This window comes from Saimiri boliviensis, chromosome 18 (assembly GCF_048565385.1).
Source record: "Saimiri boliviensis isolate mSaiBol1 chromosome 18, mSaiBol1.pri, whole genome shotgun sequence".
In the NCBI taxonomy this organism is placed as follows: domain Eukaryota; kingdom Metazoa; phylum Chordata; class Mammalia; order Primates; family Cebidae; genus Saimiri; species Saimiri boliviensis.
The window spans coordinates 11695241-11715787 of record NC_133466.1 but is presented as its reverse complement, the minus strand read 5'-3'; the positions used below and the strand labels follow the sequence as shown (position 1 = coordinate 11715787).

General features: G+C 49.1%; 1 protein-coding gene across 9 annotated transcripts in view; it reads left to right on the top strand.

Annotated features, from left to right (window-relative positions):
* ITSN1 (intersectin 1) overlaps positions 1–20547 on the top strand; it is a 248418-nt gene that overhangs the window by 203880 nt on the left and 23991 nt on the right. For all 9 annotated transcript variants that reach the window (XM_074389318.1, XM_074389317.1, XM_074389319.1 and 6 more), the window contains 4 exons: positions 2090–2211; positions 4353–4459; positions 11852–12035; positions 13944–14042. In XM_074389318.1, the coding sequence (XP_074245419.1) occupies positions 2090–2211; positions 4353–4459; positions 11852–12035; positions 13944–14042 (512 nt within the window). The remainder of the gene's footprint in view (positions 1–2089; positions 2212–4352; positions 4460–11851; positions 12036–13943; positions 14043–20547) is intronic.

Sequence of the window (20547 nt, the reverse complement as noted above, 5' to 3'; positions counted from 1 at the left end):
GCTCAGGCCCATCTGCAGCCCTGTGCAAAGGTTCAAGCTCAGGCCCACCTGCAGCCCTGTGCAAAGGCGCGAGCTCAGGCCCACCTGCAGCCCCGTGCAAAGGCGCGAGCTCAGGCCCACCTGCAGCCCTGTGCAAAGGTGCGAGCTCAGGCACACCTGCAGCCCTGTGCAAAGGCATGAGCTCACCTTGCAGCCCTGGGGAATTCTGCTTGACCTTGGGCAGGGAACAGTAAGTGAGGTTGAGGGTGCTAATATAATGATGGCTCATTTCTGCTGCTTTTCCAGCATCCTCCTGCTGGTCCTGGGATGTTCCCGGCCCAGCAAAAGAAGCTACAGAATCCAGAAAGGACAGTTGGCCCAGAGAAGGGACAAAAGCAAGAGCTGGAAGCACCACAATCCAAGAGTTAACCTCTAAAGCAGCAAAGCATTTGCCAAGAAATCTCTGATACCATTTGCCCCAAAGGGATCGTACAGTTTGCAGCAGCTTTTAGCATATAGGCTAGGTCAGTCACGACCCCAGACAACTTCCTCAAGGGAAGTTGGAAACTCGAGGAACCCCTGGTAGTCCAGAACAGGCTTCTTGAATATTAGTGCGCCTACAAACAAAAATCCCCTGTAGAGCTTGTTAAATCACTGATACCCAGCCCCCAACTCCAGAGTCACTTCAGCACGGGACTCTCTGGCGAGCTCCTGGTGATGCTGATGCTGCCAGCCTGGGGACAACCACTGGTCCCCAGCAAGGGTTTTTGCACTGTGCTCCCTTACGCCCCCTTGAGGGGAACAGAGGGGATGGGAAAAAGAAGTAAAGGGGACTCAGCCTGGACCCTCTCACCTGCATTTGGGTTACCTCCCCATCTATCTTTCAAGTCTGGCTTCTGTGAGTTAATAAAGAACCTCTGATAAAAGGGAGAGGTGGGCCCAGGCCCGCACAGGGGATGCTCCGAAGAACCAAGCATCCCACCCCTCATTCCAGTGTGTCTGGGGTAAGAGGCTCAGACATTCAAACAAAACCCCAAATAACAAGCTAAGTGAGCAGAGCCATGAGTGAGCCCCACTTCCAGTGCAGGCACCATTTCAGGGCAGCAGGGTAGCCCTTCCCCTCGGGCAGCCTTGACCTCTGTGGTGGAACGTGCGAGGCTCTCTGCAGTGGAAGGGAATTTCCTGTCTGCAGCAAGCTCGGCTGCCCCAAGGCCCAGCAGCAGCCCTGTCCAGGAGAGTGTGCCCAGCGCCGTCTGGATGCACCTTGTGTCTGCCTGGCCACCAGGACCATCAGAGCCTCCGCACAGCCACCTCGTCCTCCACAAACCAACCTGGACATAGGTAACCCACAGCCTCGGCACGTCTCTGCAGTCCAAGTCTCGGGGTTCAGCTCTTGCCATCACTACTTCCAAGCTGAGAGAACTGGGGCGAGTCACCCTGTGTACACCTCAGCGTCCTCATCTGTAAAATGGGGATAGTTCTAGTGTAATAATACTTGAGCGTTCAACGCAGTTCGCCACCTGACATGGTGTGAGCCCCTGGGAGTTTTGGCCGATCGCCGCTGTGTGGCTTGTCTTCACATTATTTCAGTGTTTCGGATGAAGCAGGAGTGTGCTGCCTGAGTCAGTTTCTGGGGCTGCCCTAACAAACGACCACAAACCGGAGGACTTGAAACAACAGGGACGTATTGCCACATGTTTCTGGAGGCCTGAAGTGTAAAATGAAGGTTGTCAGGCGCCAAACTCACTCTGAAGGCTTGGGTGTGTCTTGGTCGGAGACACATCTCTCCAGGTTCTGCCTCTCTGTCTCCGTGTCTTCTTCTCATAAGGACGGTGGTCATATTGCATCAGCCCCCCACCCTGTGATGATTTTATCTGAATTTGATTATATGTGACCTATTTAAATAAAGACCCTATTTCCAAATAAGGTAGCATTCACAGGTACCGGGGTTTACGGCTTCCCCATATGATTAGGGAAGACGCACTTCAGCCCACGGCCCGCTGGACTGCAGGGAGGCTTTGGGCCCGGCAGCCTCGAGGATCTTCCATCTGAAGTCATATGAGCTTCTCTGGACTAGCACTAAATTCTCCCAAATGGTTGTGTTTTCCAGGGTGTTCAGACTTACATCTCTTGGATATGTTGACCCCAACTGAAAGAAAACGACAAGGATACATCCACGAGCTCATTGTCACGGAGGAGAACTATGTGAATGACCTGCAGCTGGTCACAGAGGTAAGAGAGCTGGTGGGGCACGGGGCACGGGGCACGGCAGGGGGCAAGGAGGGAGGGAGGGAAGGAGGGAGGGCGGAGGGCTCCGTCAAGGACCACTGTGTCCTGATTCTGAGCCCAAGACACTTTCTGATGTGTGGGGAGCATCTGGACAGCAAATGCTGTAGGAGATTCTGACCCCAGAGATGATTCGGTGCTTATTTATGGCCGACATTGAGTCATTCTCATGGAGGGACAGAGATCGTTTACACCAAGGGCAGGTGAGTCCCCGAGCAGTTGATGGATGGAGTCATGTGGACTGACAGTCTGCAGTCCACACTCTACTCAGAGCAGTCGAAGCTCAGCTACTAAGGAGGGGGTGCCATGGAGCCTGCCACATGGCCCCAGCCCACAGTGTTGGCATCTGAAAATGGCGGCCATCTGGCTGCTGTCTCGAGTCATTCCTGCCACTTATTACAAATCTGTCACCGAGAATGCCAACGTTTCCTCCCAGACCCCCACAAAACCCCCAACCTGAGGTGATGCCTCATCTTATCTGTCCTCCCAGAAGGGTCCTGGCCACCCCTTCCAGAACTATGGGGAGGGCCAGGTGCTGTGGCTCATGCCTGTAATCCCAGCATTTTGGGAGGCCAAAGCGGGTGGATCACAAGGTCAGGAGTTTGAGACCAGCCTGACCAGCATGGTAAAACCCCGTGTCTACTAAAAATACAAAAATTAGCCAGGCATGATGGCATGTGCCTGTAATCCCAGCTACTCAGGAGACTGAGGCAGGAGAATCTCTTGAACCCGGGAGGCAGAGGGTGTGGTGAGCTGAGGTCGTGCCACTGCCCTCTAACCTGGGCGACAGAGCAAGACTCTGTCTCAAAAAGAAACAAACAGAACTACGGGGAGATGCAGGGCCGGTCACACTCCTGCTTCTCAGCAGGCCTTTTCGTCCCATCCGTGGGAAGCTGCCGTATTAGGAGACGGATTTGTAGGGATGGGCCTGCAGTGTGAACAGTGCTGTGATAGTATAAAAACACCCACCACCACAACACCAGGTGGTTTTGAAACCATCTTGTCTGATAGTCTTGACATCCGGGAGAGACACAGCAGGACTCGCCGCTGCTGGAGGAGTACAGGGTGGGTTGGTGGCCATGAGACCACCGTTAACACTTAGGAAGCATTGGCGCAAATTCAAAAGGTGCCCTTTTCTCAAGGCATTTGACTGTTATGAAATATACAGTTCAGGATGTTCAGGATGCAAGTGGCCCCCCTTAGACGTGGCCCCTTTGTGCAGTGCACAGAATGCACCACCGTATGTGGTTGCCCTGGTGGATGCTGGGTTCAACATCAGCTCACGGACTCCTGTGGAATAGGGCTCCCAGGGACCAGCCGCCACACAGCCAAGTTTCTGTTGAAGATGGGCTGTCCCCATCCCTGAAGAGCCTTCAGAAGCGCCTCCTGCCTCCCGTGGGAGAAAATGACCTCCTTGCAGGTGGGGGCTCTACCACACGGGGTTCTACTGAGATCTGTGATTTACTGCCAGTTGCCCAACCACACAGAGTTTGGGAGGGGCTCATTTATTTTACAGACCCCAGGAGAAGGGCGGCACCTCCCCCTTTATGGTGTGCCCACAAGTGCTGGCTCTGTCTAGGGTCAGCCCAGGAGGCTGAGGACACGGCAATGGAGTCAGTCACCGAGGTGGCCACAGACTTATTAGAGGGCCCGCCGCCTGGGCTGCTCCTCTGGGAATGCCCAGGTTGAAGGGAGTGCCCACAGCCACGGGCATCTTTAAGCCCCGCTTTTCTCACGGGGCCATCTCCTCCCAGTGGGCAGTGAGACCACCTTGCCTGCGAGTGTGACTTGGTACTGGTCTCCCTGCTTGTCTGGTGGAGTTAGGACCTGTCCCCTGGAGACTTCAGCTGGCCTCCTTCCCCTGTAAAACAATGCAGGCCCTGCTGGGGACCGTCCTCCAGCCCCCTCCCCGGGTCAGAGGAGGGGCCATCTGCTTCAGAGACTGCAGGAAAGTGGGCGGTCACCTCAGGGCCTCTCAGCCGAGGCGCGGACACCGGAGCCCTCTCCTGCTCTCATCCGATGGGTGTGTGCGCCTATGAGTTTCAAACTAACTGCTTTCTGAACTGCTTCGTTTTCTGCATCTGTAGATCTTTCAAAAACCCCTGATGGAGTCTGAGCTGCTGACAGAAAAAGAGGTTGCTATGATTTTTGTGAACTGGAAGGAGCTGATTATGTGTAATATCAAACTACTGAAGTAAGCCTCTCCTCTAATCCCCAGCCTGGCTTGGCCTCCTCGGCTCCCACGCACTAGCACCTCTGTGGGTCTGTGTGTCCTTCCTGCATGCGCCCTGTGTTTCTTTCTGCTCATTGCCACTCACAAGCACCATCGCCCTTTTGTGCCTTCATGCTTTCTGGAAATGCACCCTGAAACTCTCATTGCAAGAGTAGGTCGCCCAGGCACCCCAGAGCCTGCTGTGGAGTGAATTTCTGTGGTGATGAATGTCCAGGGCTAGGCTGAGGCTGGCTCCTGGTGGTGCTGGCTTCATCCTGGGGCACAGGGCAGGCTTCTCCACGCCTTCCCCAGGACGCGGGATCCCGTGGGGGAATATTGGACTTTTGAGGCACTCTTGGCCCTGCAGATGGAAAGGCGTGGAACTGTTCCCTGCCTAACGTCAGCAGTTTCTCAGGATCACTCCGGGAAGCGGGCCCGGGACTGTTTGTATTTTCTTCCAACCTTAGTTTGCAGAGGCAGCTGGAGGGCCAGGAGTCAAGAGACCTGGGTTTGGATTCTGACTTACTGCCTTTCCTTTTTGAGCCTTAGTTTTCCTGTCTGTAAAATGAAGGGGTTGGATTTGATCATCACAAATGTCTCTTCCAATTCTTAAAAAGAAAGGATGGGGGACAGGCCGGGTGCGGTGGCTCACACCTGTAATCCCAGCACTTTGGGAGGTTGAGGCAGGCAGATCACAAGGTCAGGAGTTTGAGACCAGCCTGACCAACATGGTGAAGTCCCATCTCTACTAAAAATACAAAAATTAGCCAGGTGTGGGGGTGCATGCCTGTAATCCCAGCTATGCAGGAGGCTGAGGTGGGAGAATTTCTTGAACTTGGGAGGCAGAGGTTGCGGTGAGTCTAGATCATGCCACTGCACTCCAGCCTGGATGACAGAGCAAGACTAAGTCTAAAAAAAAAAAAAAAAAAAGTCAAAAACCAAAATCGGAATCCACCTGGCTATCATTGTAATATCACTCGCTAGAACACAGACGAAGCCACAGCCTCCAGGGTGCGATACTCCCTGCTGGGAGGGAGGCTTCCTCCCACCCACTTCCTCGGCCGGAGGATGGAGCGCAGGCTTCCAGAACCTTGCCTCTGTTCCTGATCTTCGTGTGTGTCATTGGGAAGCCACCATTTCCTCAATGTGGTCTCTGCATTGTTCGTATAAAGTAATTTAAGGTCCCTACTTTCTTGAGTGTGTGTTTGGGAGTGGATGAAGGGATGGTGAGAGGGGGTGTGGAGAGGTGGACGTAAGGAAAGGGGCCTAGTGTCTGCTGGCCTGGAACTCTAGAAGATGAATAATCCAAGGTGACCCCAGGCAGGCTTTTAGAGAAGGTCTGGACTCCACTGGCCTCCTGGTGCTGTGGAAGCCTTTCCAACTTAGGTCTGGTGTCAGACCCTTGGGCTCACATCCGCTCTTGACTGTGGCTGTGTGTCATCAGGCAGGTCCCTTTGATCCCTGGGCCTCAGTGTTCTCGTCTACACAGATGATAGCTGGGTGTGGTGGCTCACGCCTATAATCCCAGTGCTTTGGGAGGCCAAGGCGGGAGAATCACTTGAGGCCAGGAGTTTGAGACCAACCTGGGCAACATGGTGAAACCCAGTCTCTATTGAAAATACAAAAATCAGCTGTGTGTGGTGGTGCGCACCTGTAGTCCCAGCTATTAGGGAGGCTGAGGCAAGAGAATCTCTTGAACCTTCGAGGCAGGGGTTGTAGCTGAGATCGCACCACTGGACTCCAGCTTGGGCCACAGGAGTGAAACCCTGTCTCAAAAAAAGAAAAGAAAAGAAAATATACCTGTAAATTAAAACCTTTTTTTGGGAGGCAGCTCTCCGTGAGGACTGGGGGAGTCGGGAGATGTGTCTGAGATTCCCAAGTCCCCTTTAGAGAGGGCTTCCCCGACTCCAGGGTTGGCCGGAGGGAAGCTGGTGCTGGCTCCAGCTCCGCACCCCTTTCCGTTGTCTTTCAACCCTCGTCAGGGAAGCAGCAGCCCCTTTCTTGAGCTGTGCCGGGGCTGCGCCTGCGTGCCGCTGCTTTCTGTGAGCTCTGACTTGCTCCACCGTCTCGGAGGTGGGAGGGACAGGCCTGTGACGGCTGAAGCAGTGAAGATCAGAGAGGCTGAGTGATTTCTCTGAAGTCACACAGGAGGGTAGCTGCTCTATGGATGATGCCTAGGTCCCAGAACGGAAATTACAGTGGCTCATGCCTATAATCCCAGCACTTTGGGAGGCCAAGGCCGGCAGATCACCTGAAGTTGGGAGTTCAAGACCAGCCTAAAACCCCATCTCTGCTAAAAACACAATCTTAATTGGGTATTAAGATGGCAGTTACGGTGCCTGTCCCGCCTACTGCACAGGGTTATTCTGAGAGCAAAAGACTGGGTGTCCCAGGGGCACAATGTCGATCAGGGCGCTATTGTGCACAAGAGCGGCCGGGACTTTTCCACCCCAACGCCCCTGTTCTCTACCCCCATTCTTCTTATTCCCGGATTAGCTAGTTTGGACTCACTGGCTCATGTCTTCATCCTCCAGATAAAATCCTGTATTTAACCGGAGCCTTCTGCGGACCTGATTTCTTTTTCTTCCTTTCTACATTTCACTAGAAAAAAAATCTCAAACATACAGAAAATGTGAAAGAATTGTAAACACCCACATGGCAAACTGGACAATGACCATTGTGCTGTATTTGTGTGGCTGCGTGGACAGAATTTCTTCATGCCAAGGAATGACTGTGGTGAGGGGAGCTCGAGGGTCCTGGCAGCCGAGAGAGGGAGGCGTTTGAGGATAAGGAGACATTAAGGCTGGAACGACACCAGCGAGCAGCCACATGCCTGCTACTCCTGATCCTGTACCTCTTGTATTTGGGGTGTGCCAAGGGGCATGGCAGTCATCAAGCAAGTCAACCATAAATAAATAAAATGAAAATAAAAAGGGCTAACTGGGACCCATGGACTTCCTACTAATGATGCCTCATTGAGGGTTAGAGCAAATGGCTGCCTCTCTTACAAGGAAGCTGAGAGCTGAGAAATGTGCCTTTCATAGACAAGGTAGGACAGAAAGATCTAGAACCTTTTTATATCCAGAGCCTGGAGCAGGCCCCTCAGGGCAGCTGTCAGAAATGATAGCAGAAGGGCCGGGCACGGTGGCATTAGCTTGTAATCCCAGCACTTTGGGAGGCTGAAGCAGTCAGATCATATGAGGTCAGGAGAAGGTGACCAGCTTGGTTAATATGGCAAAACCTCGTCTCTACTAAAAAGACAAACAAACAAACAAAAAGGCCGGGCGTGGTGGCTCACACCTGTAATCCCAGCACTTTGGGAGGCCAAGGTGGGCAGATCATAAGGTCAGGAGATCGAGACCATCCTAGCTAACATGGTGAAACCTCGTCTCTACTAAAAATACAAAAAATTGTCTGGGTGTGGTGGCACGTACCTGTAGATCCAACTACTCGGGAGGCCGAGGCAGGAGCATCACTTGAACCTGGGAGGTGGAGGTTTCAGTGAGCTGAAATGGCACCACTGCACTCCAGCCTGGGTGACAGAGGAGACTCTGTCTCAAAAAAAAAAAAAAAAAAAAATTAGCCGGGCATGGTGGTGCATGCCTGTAATACAAACTACTCAGGAGTCTGAGGCAGGAGATGCTTGAACCCAGGAGACAGAGGCTGCAGTGAGCCAAGATCTCACCACTGCACTCCAGCTTAGGCAACAGAGCAAGGCTGCGTCACCAAAAAAAAAAAAAAAAAAAAAAAAAAAAAAAAAGAAAAGAAAAAAGAAAAAAAGAAATGATAGCAGAAGGGAAGCAGAAGTGAGGTGAGTGGCCAACCCAGATTTGGTGAACTGTTTTTTTTATCAAGAGCCTTTCCTGTTTCCTTGCTGGAAAAATAGAAAAGAAAAGAAAAAAGAGAGCTTGTCCCAACAAAGGGGTTGTCTTAAATATTTGTTATAAGTAAAATTTCAATGCTGCAAAAGAAATAGCACTCGAAGATGAATCCTTTCGGCAAGGCAGTCTCCTTCTATAGAAGGGTGCGGCTACAGATGAAGCAGTGGAGGACCGTACATTTGGACAAGGGAGGAAAAGGGGTACTTATGCCTGATGGGGGTCGTCCCTGCTGCTGTGCCGTTCCTCTATTGGCGAGGGTTAGACCGCATGAGCTAGACTAATCCCGACTGGCTATTTTAAAGAGAGCAGGGGTCCAAGCTGGAATGGCGGGGTGGGTGGTTTTGGCAGGAAGGACAGTTACGGGTGGGTCAGAGCAGGTAGCCAGGGGTCACCTAGGTCAAAGAAGGCGACCGGAGCAGGTGACTGGAGCAGGTGATGGGGATGAGTCAGGACAGAGCCGGGGGCCAGGGGAATAGATGTGAACTACTGATTAGAACTGGTGGAGAAGGTTGTTTACTGGAACTACAAGGAAGTTAAACTTTAAAATAGAGAATTAAAGAATAAGAGAGCTGAACACACTGACACGCTGACTCTTTGAAGAGAAACTTGGAGTTCACTGTATCTAACAGAGTTGACGAATCTTCTTTTTAACTAAAGAAAAATGGATTCCATTTGATCTTGTTTAAGCAGAAAATGAAGGAAAAATAAAAAATAAAAATCAGTTTTGGGTGGTAAAGACAGACGGTGGAAAAGAAGAAGAAAAGGACGTGGGTCTGGGAGAATGAGAAGACGGAAGGAGAGAGGGCATGGGGCAGAGGCGGGAAGCCCAGCGGGGCGGGAAGTACAGAGGCTGAGGCTGGGGCCAGCAGGGAAAGGCCTGAGGGTGAGATGGGAGGGGCAGGGCAGCTGCATCTGGGAAGATAGGGGGGCAGCTGTGGCAGGAGGTGGGTTGGGGACTCTGAGGCTGTGGTCCCAACTGTTGGCTCTGGAGTCAGACCTGGGTTCTTGGGTTACCTCTGCCACCTATTAGCTCAGTGACTTTGGTCAGATCATTCAATTTCTGTGTGCCTCAGTTTCCCCTACAGGAAGTGGGGGTAATACTATATCTAAAGCTGTGTTTGACACATAGGAAGCATTCACACAGGCTAGCACCATGACTGTCCACGTGGTCTGCAGACTTCAGAGGCTTAGGGACACTCATGTGTCAGCAAACACTGAATGGTCTTTGAAACGTTCATTAGCCAGTCGATTGCCTTTTGCAGTCAGTTCAAGGCCTCTCATCTCTAAATCTTTCTAGGAGAATGCCGATCAGCTCACCACAAGGCAGAGTACTCTTGGGGTGGCTGCAGCAGCTGAGTCACGTGACCCCTGGGCCTGTGACACCCTCCAGTCCTCATAAGTCTTTGCCTATGCCAGGTGTCCCCAAACTACGGCCCGCGGGCCGCATGTGGCCCCCTGAGGCCATTTATCCGGCCCCCCGCCGCACTTCAGGAAGGGGCACCTCTTTCATTGGTGGTCAGTGTGAGGAGCACAGTATGTGGCGGCCCTCCAACGGTCTGAGGGACAGTGAACTGGCCTCCTGTGTAAAAAGTTTGGGGACGCCTGGCCTATGCAGTAGATCATCCTGAATCAAGACCCACAGCTGAGCCTAATAGGTGCCTAGTCCATAGTGAATCAGGCCTTAATTTTAGGCCCGTCTTCGGGTTGGGCAACTCCAGTCTACAAGTGTGGGTGTGCAGAACCCAGGAACTAATCCCTCAAGACAATCACTGTCTGTGGACGATCTTTCTTCTTTTCCTTTTTTCTTGTCTCCCTCATCCTTTAAGAAAAAGCAGGCCGGGATGGTGGCGCACACATGTAATCCCAGTACTTTGGAAGGCCAAGGCAGGTGGATCACTTGAGGTCAGGAGTTCGAGACCAGCCTGGCCAACATGGCAAAACCTTATCTCTACTAAAAATACAAAAATTAGCAGGGTGTGGTGGCAGGTGCCTGTAGTTCCAGTCACTCGGGAGACTGAGGCAGAGGTTGCAGTGAGCTGGGATTGCACCACTGTACTCCAGCCTGGGCCACAGAATAAGACTCTGTCTCAAACAAAGCAAAACAGGAGAAGGAAAGGGTGAAAGTACTTTTTACTCCCTTGTTAAAAAAAAAAACTACTCCTCATAGGAAAATGATGGAATTTCTTCCTGTTTCCATTCATGGCAAATTTCTAACACGGCTATTCAGGGCTCTCATCCCTCAAATTAATGTCGACATCACCCTTGAGCACATTTCTGCATTGTTGGGGTATTTCACACCAACCCCTCAATGGGGCAGTGGCCCTTGGGCCATTCTGAGAACACCAAGCTGCCACCGCTCCCCACATCCCAGGCAGCCGGTGCTGGGCAGCCGGTTAGGGAATCCACTTCGGATAGAATTGCTGACTGCTCACACCCCATCATTTAGGGTCCCTAAGTTTCTCTCCCTGGCTTGCCAGTCCAAGGGATTTTATTGTAGCCAAAATGTGGGAGAAAGAAAAGAAAGTGATCTGAAGTATTTAAAGCCTATTATAAATATTACAGAGATTCCTTGGAATTTGATAGCCCGCCCCATACCTCGAAGGCGTCTCCTGCATGACCATGGAGGCAGCCAAAGGAATTAAATAGGGACAGCCTCCCAGCCTCGTGTTAAAACCGTAGGTCACACCATTTTGTTCCATCTACCCATCCATCCACCCATGATCACAACGAGGAGAGCCGAACACGCTCATGGCCTCATGTTGTGGTCCTGCCATGTAGTACATTGCTGTCCTTACCGTGTATAAGCTCAGTGCTGTGCCCGTCTTCCAGAACAAACACTTCCCAGTCCTATTAGCACCTCTCCTGGATTCCAGGATATACATTTTTTTTTTTGGGGGGGGGGGTCCATTGGCCCATTGTCATAATAATAGATCTCTTTTCTGAACTTCTCTTAATTCAGTTAACTTAGCTCCAGCAATGAAGCAGTGAACGACAGGAATAGTTAACGGTCATTGATGCCTGGCTTGTGCCGAATCTAGTGGGATTATTTTGCCAAGGCAGTTGTCTTGCCGTCCGTAGGTTTTTAGTCCCAAACCGCCTTCCCATCCTCCGGCAGTAGCAACTTCTGTTGGGCAGAAGCGCCTCCTGGAAATAGGGTGGGTGCTCAGGCCACACTGGCCAGGGGCTTTCACCACCGATAATCTGCATAGCGAGACATTGACACAGGGGACCTGTCTGGGTTGTTCAAGAAAAAACTCCAAGAAAACAAAAATTGTAGCAAACAGAAAAATGCCAAAGAAAAATGCCCTGATGCTACCTCTCTGTAGCCCTAGACTCGTTTCTGTCTCCATTCCTCGTCTCCCACATAGATCCTGTAGCGGCCCTTGAGTCTGTGCCCCTCACACACATTCTGTTTCTGTGCAACCTAGAAGTGTGCCGTGCTGCTGTCAGGCAGCGTGAAGGCGGGGGGCTCACCTCCCGTGTTTCCGTGCAGAGCGCTGAGAGTCCGCAAGAAGATGTCCGGGGAGAAGATGCCCGTGAAGATGATTGGTGACATCCTGAGCGCGCAGCTGCCGCACATGCAGCCCTACATCCGCTTCTGCAGCCGCCAGCTCAACGGGGCTGCCCTGATCCAGCAGAAGACGGACGAGGCCCCAGACTTCAAGGAGTTTGTCAAAGTAAGGATCCAGGCTGTGCAGAAACTGGGCCCCAGAGTGGCGATCGCTGGGCAGCTGGACGTGTGAAGGGCTAGTTCAAAAGTCTGCAAGCACATTCCCGCTCAAGGCCAACAGGGTCTGGGGTCTTGCCTGCGCCGTAGTGGACTGGCACTCCCCGGCAAGTGTGGCTGTCACCGATGGGGTGGGCTTGGAGAGGAGGGGCGAGCCCTGGGCTCAGAAGCTTGAAGTGTCTTCAAGGGATCTGTTTTCCAGATGCTAGTGGTGTTATTTGGATGCATATTTAAATCTCATTTCATTTGCAAGGCCCAGGCAGGTCTCAGATTTCCTCTTGTGTTTAATCGCCACATCTTCAGTTCATTGCCGGTCTCTGCCCTTCACCTGCAGAGGGAATGGCCAGGATTCCCGGTGGCGCCTTCATTCCTTTCCCAGTTGGTTCTGCTTGATAGGCTCCAGCCTAGGCAGCCTGTGAGAGTCAGTGTGGGATGTCAGGCCCTCTTCCTTGGGGGTAGCAGGCATCTGGAGAGTAGGGTGTCCACCAAGGGATGTTTGGGGAGGTAACGCGGATGCTCCTGGAAGACCTGCAGCTCCGGGACTTGGCCTTGCTCAGGGTGGATCTCTGCTGGCCATGCTGGGCCATTCAAACAGCTCCCATCTCTCCTGGAGAACAAAAGTAGGAAGAGCATAAAATCCCTTCTATGAAACAGGTGCCTTTTGATGAGTAAACAGCAAAATAATAACAACAGGCGTATCTTTGGATCTCATGCATTTTGGGGACAGGCCACACTCACCTGCCCTAGGATAGTGCTTGTGGAATCACTGTGGTGAGGTACAAGCGTGGCTCCTTCTTGGTCAGGGCCTCACGTGGGCTTGTTGTCTCTGCCCCTCGTGGTGTGTCTCAGCGTCAAATGCCTAGACTTGCCAGCCAAGGCACCGGGCACTCTGAGGCCATTCCAAGGGGAGAAAGATTGCTAAGAAGGAGGCCTTGGGTGGATGGAGGTGGGAGAGCAGATGCTGGGCTGCTGGGCGCCATGGACCGCCTGGGGTTTCAGCCAAGGGCTGGGCTCTTTCTGGGCCTGGGCAAGATGAGTTCATTGTTGGATGCACTTGAACTTCAGGGAAGTGCTGACACCAGCCCAGGGCAGGGGCCTCCTCGTCCCTCCCTGGCCCTCTCCTCTTCATCTCTCCCCGCCTCATCCCAGCAGGAATGTGGGACATCATTGCCAGCTGTGAGGTGTTCCTGGAATCATGGTGTCCACAGCTGGAGCAGGTCCCTGTGCTGACAGTTATCAGGTCTCAGGGCTCCAGTCAATGCAGCTGCCCATTTCTAAGGCATTAAACTGGACCACAGACTTTGACAGCAAAGTCACCAGACCCTGAGACTGGAGTCTTGACCCCTAATGTATCAGCTTCTCTCTCTCAGCCCTACCTGGGACTCCCAGAGGCTCCACGTGCAGGCTCCACCTGAAAATAGACGATGAGATTCAGCCCTTCCAGCAGCTCTAGGATGTAAGGAGAATTTTTCCTCTAACTGTACAGTCTCGTGACTCTTGTTCCTGGGAATGTTATAAAGTTTTTGCAGACATCCAGATGAAATATTAAAGCCAGAATCTCATCTCTGTGTGTAAGGAACCACGCATCCTGTGGAAGGTATGCTGGGTCCGGCATGCAGGGCTTCACCCTGCTGGCTGAGTCACATCTGGAGAATGGAGCTCCATTCTCCATCTGGAAAGTGTGTCATCCTGGACAGGGTAACTAGTCGGGCCCTTCCACCCCCAGGTCTCTCAGTTGTCGTCCAGATAAATGAGATAACGTAACGGGTGGGGAGTCCTCACTGACGTTAGCATTGATGTCACTAACTTTGGATTTTGCAAGTTTCTTAAGTACATTTAAAAACATCTCTTATTTCAGAGATTGGCAATGGACCCTCGGTGTAAAGGGATGCCACTCTCTAGTTTTATACTGAAGCCTATGCAACGGGTAACAAGATACCCACTGATCATTAAAAATGTAAGTACCCATCTTGCCTTTTCAAGCAGGGGAATGCTTTCTCTACATTGAAGGGGGTGGGCCATGGATGAGTTTCCCAGCAAACATACTGGTAGCTGTCATGTAGAAAGCACAAGACAACAAGGTGTCGTCAGAGGTCTGCCTGGTAACTCAGACAGAAAAGCTGGTTTACCACACAAAGAGCTGGCGGGGCTCGGTGGCTCACGCCTGTAATCCCAGCACTCAGGAGGCCAAGGTGGGCCGATCGCTTGAGCCCAGGAGTTTAAGCTCAGCCTGGGCAGCATAACGAGACCCTGCCTCTCTCTAAAAACAAACAAACAAAAAACAGCACTTTGGGAGGCCGAGGAGAGGGGATCATGAGGTCAGGAGATCGAGACCATTCTGGCTCACACGGTGAAACCCCATCTCTATTAAAAACACAAAAAATTAGCTGGGCATGGTGGCACACGCCTGTAGTCCCAGCTATGCAGGAGGCTGAGGCAGGAGAATCTCTTGAACCCAGGAGGCAGAGATTGCAGTGAGCTGAAATTGTGCCACTGCACTCCAGCCTGGGTGACAGAGCAAGACTCTGTCTCAAAAAATAACAAGGCCGGGCGCGGTGGCTCAAGCCTGTAATCCCAGCACTTTGGGAGGCCGAGGCGGGTGGATCACAAGGTCGAGAGATCGAGACCATCCTGGTCAACATGGTGAAACCCCGTCTCTACTAAAAATACAAAAAAAAATTAGCTGGGCATGGTGGCACGTGCCTGTAATCCCAGCTACTCAGGAGGCTGAGGCAGGAGAATTGCCTGAGCCCAGGAGGCAGAGGTTGCGGTGAGCCGAGATCGCGCCATTGCACTCCAGCCTGGGTAACAAGAGCGAAACTCCGTCTCAAAAAAAAAAAAAAAAAAAAAAAAGAACAAAAACAAAAAACCCACGAGAGCTAATACTGCACAGTCTTCAGACGTGTGACCAAGGACCAAGTGACTTCTACCTTGTAAGTCAGGAAATGAGCCCTTAGTCCTTAATTTTTTTATTTTTATTTTTTTCTAAAAGAAAATAACATGGAATCACAGAAACAGTCTGTGGTCTCTGCCTTTCTCCCTTGATTCTTTCTTTCTTTCTTTCTTTCTAAGATGAGGTTTTGCTCTTGTCACTCAGGCTGGAGTGCAATGGCACAATCTTGGCTCACTGCAACCTCCACCTCCTGGGTTCAAGCCATTCTCCTGCCTCAGTCTCCCAAATAGTTGGGATTATAGGCATGCACCACCACACCCGGCTAATTTTATATTTTTAGTAGAGACAGGGTTTCTCCATGTTGGTCGAGCTGGCCTTAAACTCCCAACCTCAGGTGATCTGCCTGTCTCTGCCTCTCGAAGTGCTGGGATTACAGAATTATAGGTGTGAGCCACAGTGCCTGGCTGATTCTTTCTCAAAGATAGGCCCAGTGCCTCTAGGCCTTGATTTTCTTAGCAGGAAAGAGAAAGAAACGTAATGCCCATAACCTGTCTTCAGAAGGCCATTGTGAGACACTATTAGCCCATTCTCACACTGCTATAAAGGACTGCCCAAGACTGGGTAATTAATAAGGAAAGAGGTTTAATTGACTCAGTTCTACATGGCTGGGGATGCCTGATTGTAAGGAAACTTACAATCGTGATGGAAGGGGAAGCAAACACATCCTTCTTCACATCATGGCAGGAAGGAGAAGAATCGTAGCCCAGCGAAGGGGGAAACCCCTTATAAAACCAGAAGATCTCATGAAAACTCATTCACTATCACAGTAACAGGATGGGAAACCACTCCAATGATTCAATTATCTCCACCTGTTCTCTCCTACAACATGTGGGAATTATGGGAACTACAATTCAAGATGAGATTTGGGTAGAGACACAGCCAAACCATATCAGGCACTGTGTTGATATTAGATGACTGTTCTTCTCCTGTCACTTTGAGAAAGCCAATACCAAAAGAAAAAAACAAAGAACCAAATTAAGGTTTCAGTGTCTCCACCTGTAAAACAAGTGAACAGACTTAGAAGTCCTCTGAGCCTATGCTCATAAAACCACAGGGAGTGTAGCTCCTGGAAAGAGGTTTTAGATCTGGTTCCTTTTAATAGAGAATGGTATTTAGAAACTCAAATGTGGGCACTGGTGTGCTCATTGTTGTTGGGGTGTTTTTGCTTTGTGTTCCTCTCAGTGGCAGAGCCGGGAAATATATGAATGTCTTTTCATGCACACATATTTACATGTGCCAATGTATATACACATATATTTATATTTATTTCTAGATCCATCTATCCATGTATATTAGAACTCATGAATTCACACCGATACCTCCTATTCTAATCTAGTACTGCAGAATCGATTCCAGCCTTCCCCTTTCTGCGTTTGTAACTCCCTGCTCTGTGAAGAGCCCGGCTCTCAGTATCCTCATTGTGTTTCCTTATTTGCTCCATCTTCTTACATGTGACAAATCTCCCTCCCACATAAGCCATCTCCTCTTTCCAGCCCCAGCTAACTCCACAAAATACACTGTGAATCTTTGGCTGAATTAAATAATTAGTTTCAAAATAAGCTTTCAACCTACTGTTTTCTCTCTTCCAACACCACAGTTACTGTTTAATTAACTCAGTACTTCTCTTTTTTCTCCCAATGTTTAATTACAAATTGAAGCGGAAAACAAGCTTTTAAAATAGGTGTTCTAGATCTAGCCAATGGGAGAAAAACTAAAACAAGAAAAGGACTGAACAGCATAAATATTAAAAAGAGGGGGGAAAAAAGGGAAATATCATTATTTGCAGAAACACTATTGAGTACTTCCAGAGCACCCAGAAGAATAAACTGAAAATCAGCTGAACTAAGAAAAGAATTGAAAAGTGGTCATCTATGAGATACATATGAAATCCGCCAAAGTACTAAGACTAAATATTTTTATGATACTGATGTGGAAAAATTCTTAGCATGGTCTCAAAGACAGAAACTTAAAGGATTTAGATCACAGAAACCTAAAAAAATAACCAAACTTTCGGCGGAGTGTGGTGGCTCACACCTGTAATCCCAGCACTTTGGGAGACTGAGACAGGTGGATCACTTGAGGTCAGGCATTCAAGACCAGCCTGGCCAACATGCTGAGACCCTGTCTGGACTAAAAACATGGAAAAAATTAGCCGGGAGTAATGGTGTGTCAGGATCGAGCCCCAGCTGAGGTCCAAGGGGAATGTGTGGACATAGGGCAGGGAGCTGAAAGAACACTCGAGAGACAGCAGGTAGATGGGACATGGCTTTATTCAGCAGCTTTTTCACAGTGTCAGTGTTGCCTTTATACACCTCACACATAATAGTGGCTTGGAGCCAGGTGATGAGCCTCCCATGTTATGGCTACAAAGCTGTGAATATATAATGCATGGAATTGTGCACTTGCACTCCAATCCCGCTGAGTCATGCAGGATGTTTACTTCAACCTATGTCTGCCTGGCTGCAGCACAGCCATGTTCCTTACATGGTGCATACCTGTAATCCCAGCTACTTGGGAGGCTGAGACGGGAGAATATCTTCAACCCAGGAAGCAGAGGTTTCAATGAGCTGAGATCAGACTCCAGCACTCCAGCCTGGGTAACAGAGTAGGATTCTATCTCAAAACAAACAAACAAACAAACAAACAAACAAACAAACAAACCCCTATCTTTTATTCTGGGAACAACCTAGATGTTCATTAATGGGAATAGTTAAATAAATATGGTAGATCTGTACTATGAAAATATTTAAAAAGGTACAGGGCAACTTCTACTGTATATATCAGCATGGAAAGACACTGAGAAAATGCTGTTATGTGAAAAAAGCAACACTAAACTCACTAAACAATTCTATGGTATGATGCATTTTGCAAAAGGAGGGGAAAAACTTTACATGCAACTGTTAAATATATAAAGGGCATCTGAAGGAATGCCCTTCAGTCTGTTGGCAGTGGTTACCTCAGGGGTAGGGAAATGAAGGAAATTTTTACATTTGCTGTACATATTTCTGTAGTGATTGAATCTTGCATACCAAGAATATGTTAATATGTTATTTGCATTAAAATTTTTCTTAAAAACTTCTCACAACAAAATATACTGAGCAAAGTTTAAAGGCAAATGACAAGCTGGGTATGGTAACACATGCCTGTAATCCCAGCACTTTGGGAGGCCGTGTGGGAGGATCGCTTGAGGCCAGGAGTGCAAGACCAGCCTGGGAAACATAGTGAGACCCCCTTATCTCTACAACATTTTCTAAAAGCTCAGCCAGGCATGGTGGGATGTATGTGTAGTCCCAGCTACTCTAGAGGCTGAGGCAGGAAGATCCTTGAGCCCAGGAGTTTGGGGCTACAGTGAGCTATGATCATGCCACTGCACTCCACCCTCGGTGACAGAAAGAATAAAAAAGAAAAGAAAAAGACAAATGACAGGCATAAACTGGGTAAACATACTTTTAACTGTACATGCATAGCTACTAAAATGTAAGTAGATATCTGTAGCTATATCAAGCACCCTTACCACAACCACAAATACTCTAATAGAAGAACAGGCAAAGGCCAGGCATGACGGCTCACGTCTGTAGTCCTGGCACTTTGGGAGGCTGAGGCAGAAGGATTGCCTGAGCCCAAGAGTTGAATACCAGCCTGGGCAACATGGTGAACCCCCATCTCTACAAAAAATAAAAATAAAAAAAACTAGCCAGGCATGGTGGTATATGTCAGGAGGGGAGGCTGAGGTGGGAGAATCACTTGAGTCTGGAAGGTCAGGCTGCAGTGAGCTATGATTGAGCCACTGCACTCCAGCCTGGGTGACGGAGTGAAACTCTGCCTCAAAAAAAAAAAAAAAAAGAATATAGAAGTTGCTGAGAGGCAGTGTAGTGTAATAGCAGTGAAGTGCACATAGCCTGGAGCTGGGCTGGCTGGATTTGAATCTTGGTACTTACCGCTGTGTGCGATAAGTTCCATAACCTCTCTGGGCCTCAGTTTCTAGTCTGTAAAATAGGGATACTGGTAGTACCTACTGCATAGTGATGTGAGAATTAGCTGAGTTGACATATGCAAAGTGGCTTATACTAGGCAGTATATAAATGTTAGCTTTATCACTGAGAACACTTACGTACTAAATGTATAAAAAGTTCAAACTCACAGGCAATAAATGAAAATATATAACAAAAGAAGAAAATACTTTGATTTGCCAAATGGGCATGTATGATACTTTGATGAATCTTGCCAGATGGGCGTATGTTGAAAAGATTGTAGTTCCCCAGTGTTGGCAAGGATCTGGATGGAAGTTAAATTGATACAGCCTTTTTTTGGAAGGCGATGTATAGATCCAACTATAATTTCTCTTTGGCTCAGCAATTCCATCTCTAGGAATTTATTCTAAGGAATTAATTTGAGAAATATTGAGAAGTTGGAAACAACATAAAGTTTTATGGTAAGGGAACTATTTAAATGCATTGTGTTCAGTGAGGTGCCCATTACTGGAGTCTGCCCCAATAATGATATATTATAAAACCCTAAAATATGATAGTATGTATGAAATGGATTTGGAACTTTGTACTATAAAGCAGTGTGAAAAATAGTATGGTGTACAAAATAGTAGTATGATCCACTTTTTATTTTTTTTATTTTTTTGAGACAGAGTCTCACTCTACCCAGCCTGGAGTGCAGTGGCACGATCTTGGCTCACTGCAACGTCCACCATCTGGGTTTAAGAGATTCTCCTGCCTCAGCCTCCTGAGTAGCTGAGACTAAAAGTGTGTGCCACCATGCTTGACTAAATTGTGTATTTTTAGTAGAGATGGAGTTTCACCACGTTGGCCAGGGTGGTCTCAAACTCCAGACCTCAGGTGATCCACCCACCTCAGCCTCCCAAAGCAATTTTTATTTTTAAAAAATTGTGTATGTATGTATGTATGTAGGCAGAGTATATTAATTAACACCTAGACAGAGGTTCTCTTCAGATGAGGTTCTTCATAACTTTTTGAATTTTCTAAATTTTGTGCATTGTCTAATATTTTATAATTAGAAAAATTGATAACCCTGTTTGGATTTTGAAACTAAACAAAACAAAGGAATTTCCTCAAGCCAGCTGGGTGGGTTCCTAGCCTAGAGTAGTCATTCTCAGACTTGGCTGCATATTAGAACATCTGGGAAGCTCTAGAAAATCCCTAAGCCTGAGTTTCACCCCCAGGGATTTCGGTTTAGTCATGGATGAGGCTTCAGATTTTCCAAATGGATTCTAAGGTACAGTCAGGATTGGTGCCAGAGGTTGGGGTTGTTGCTTGGAATTGATTTGTGGACACACAGGACATAGAAAACAGTTAGTGTTTTTCTCCATTTGCGCACCTACTTAGGACTTTAAAGCACGGTATGCCTCTGGGATGAGATACTATTCAGCGTCTGGGCCTTTTATATTATTTGTACATGGACAAGGCTTGGGCAAATATGTCCTCAGCATTCTCCTGGGATATTTCAAAGGTGGCTTAGGGTCTTTCTTCATTCTCCAGCA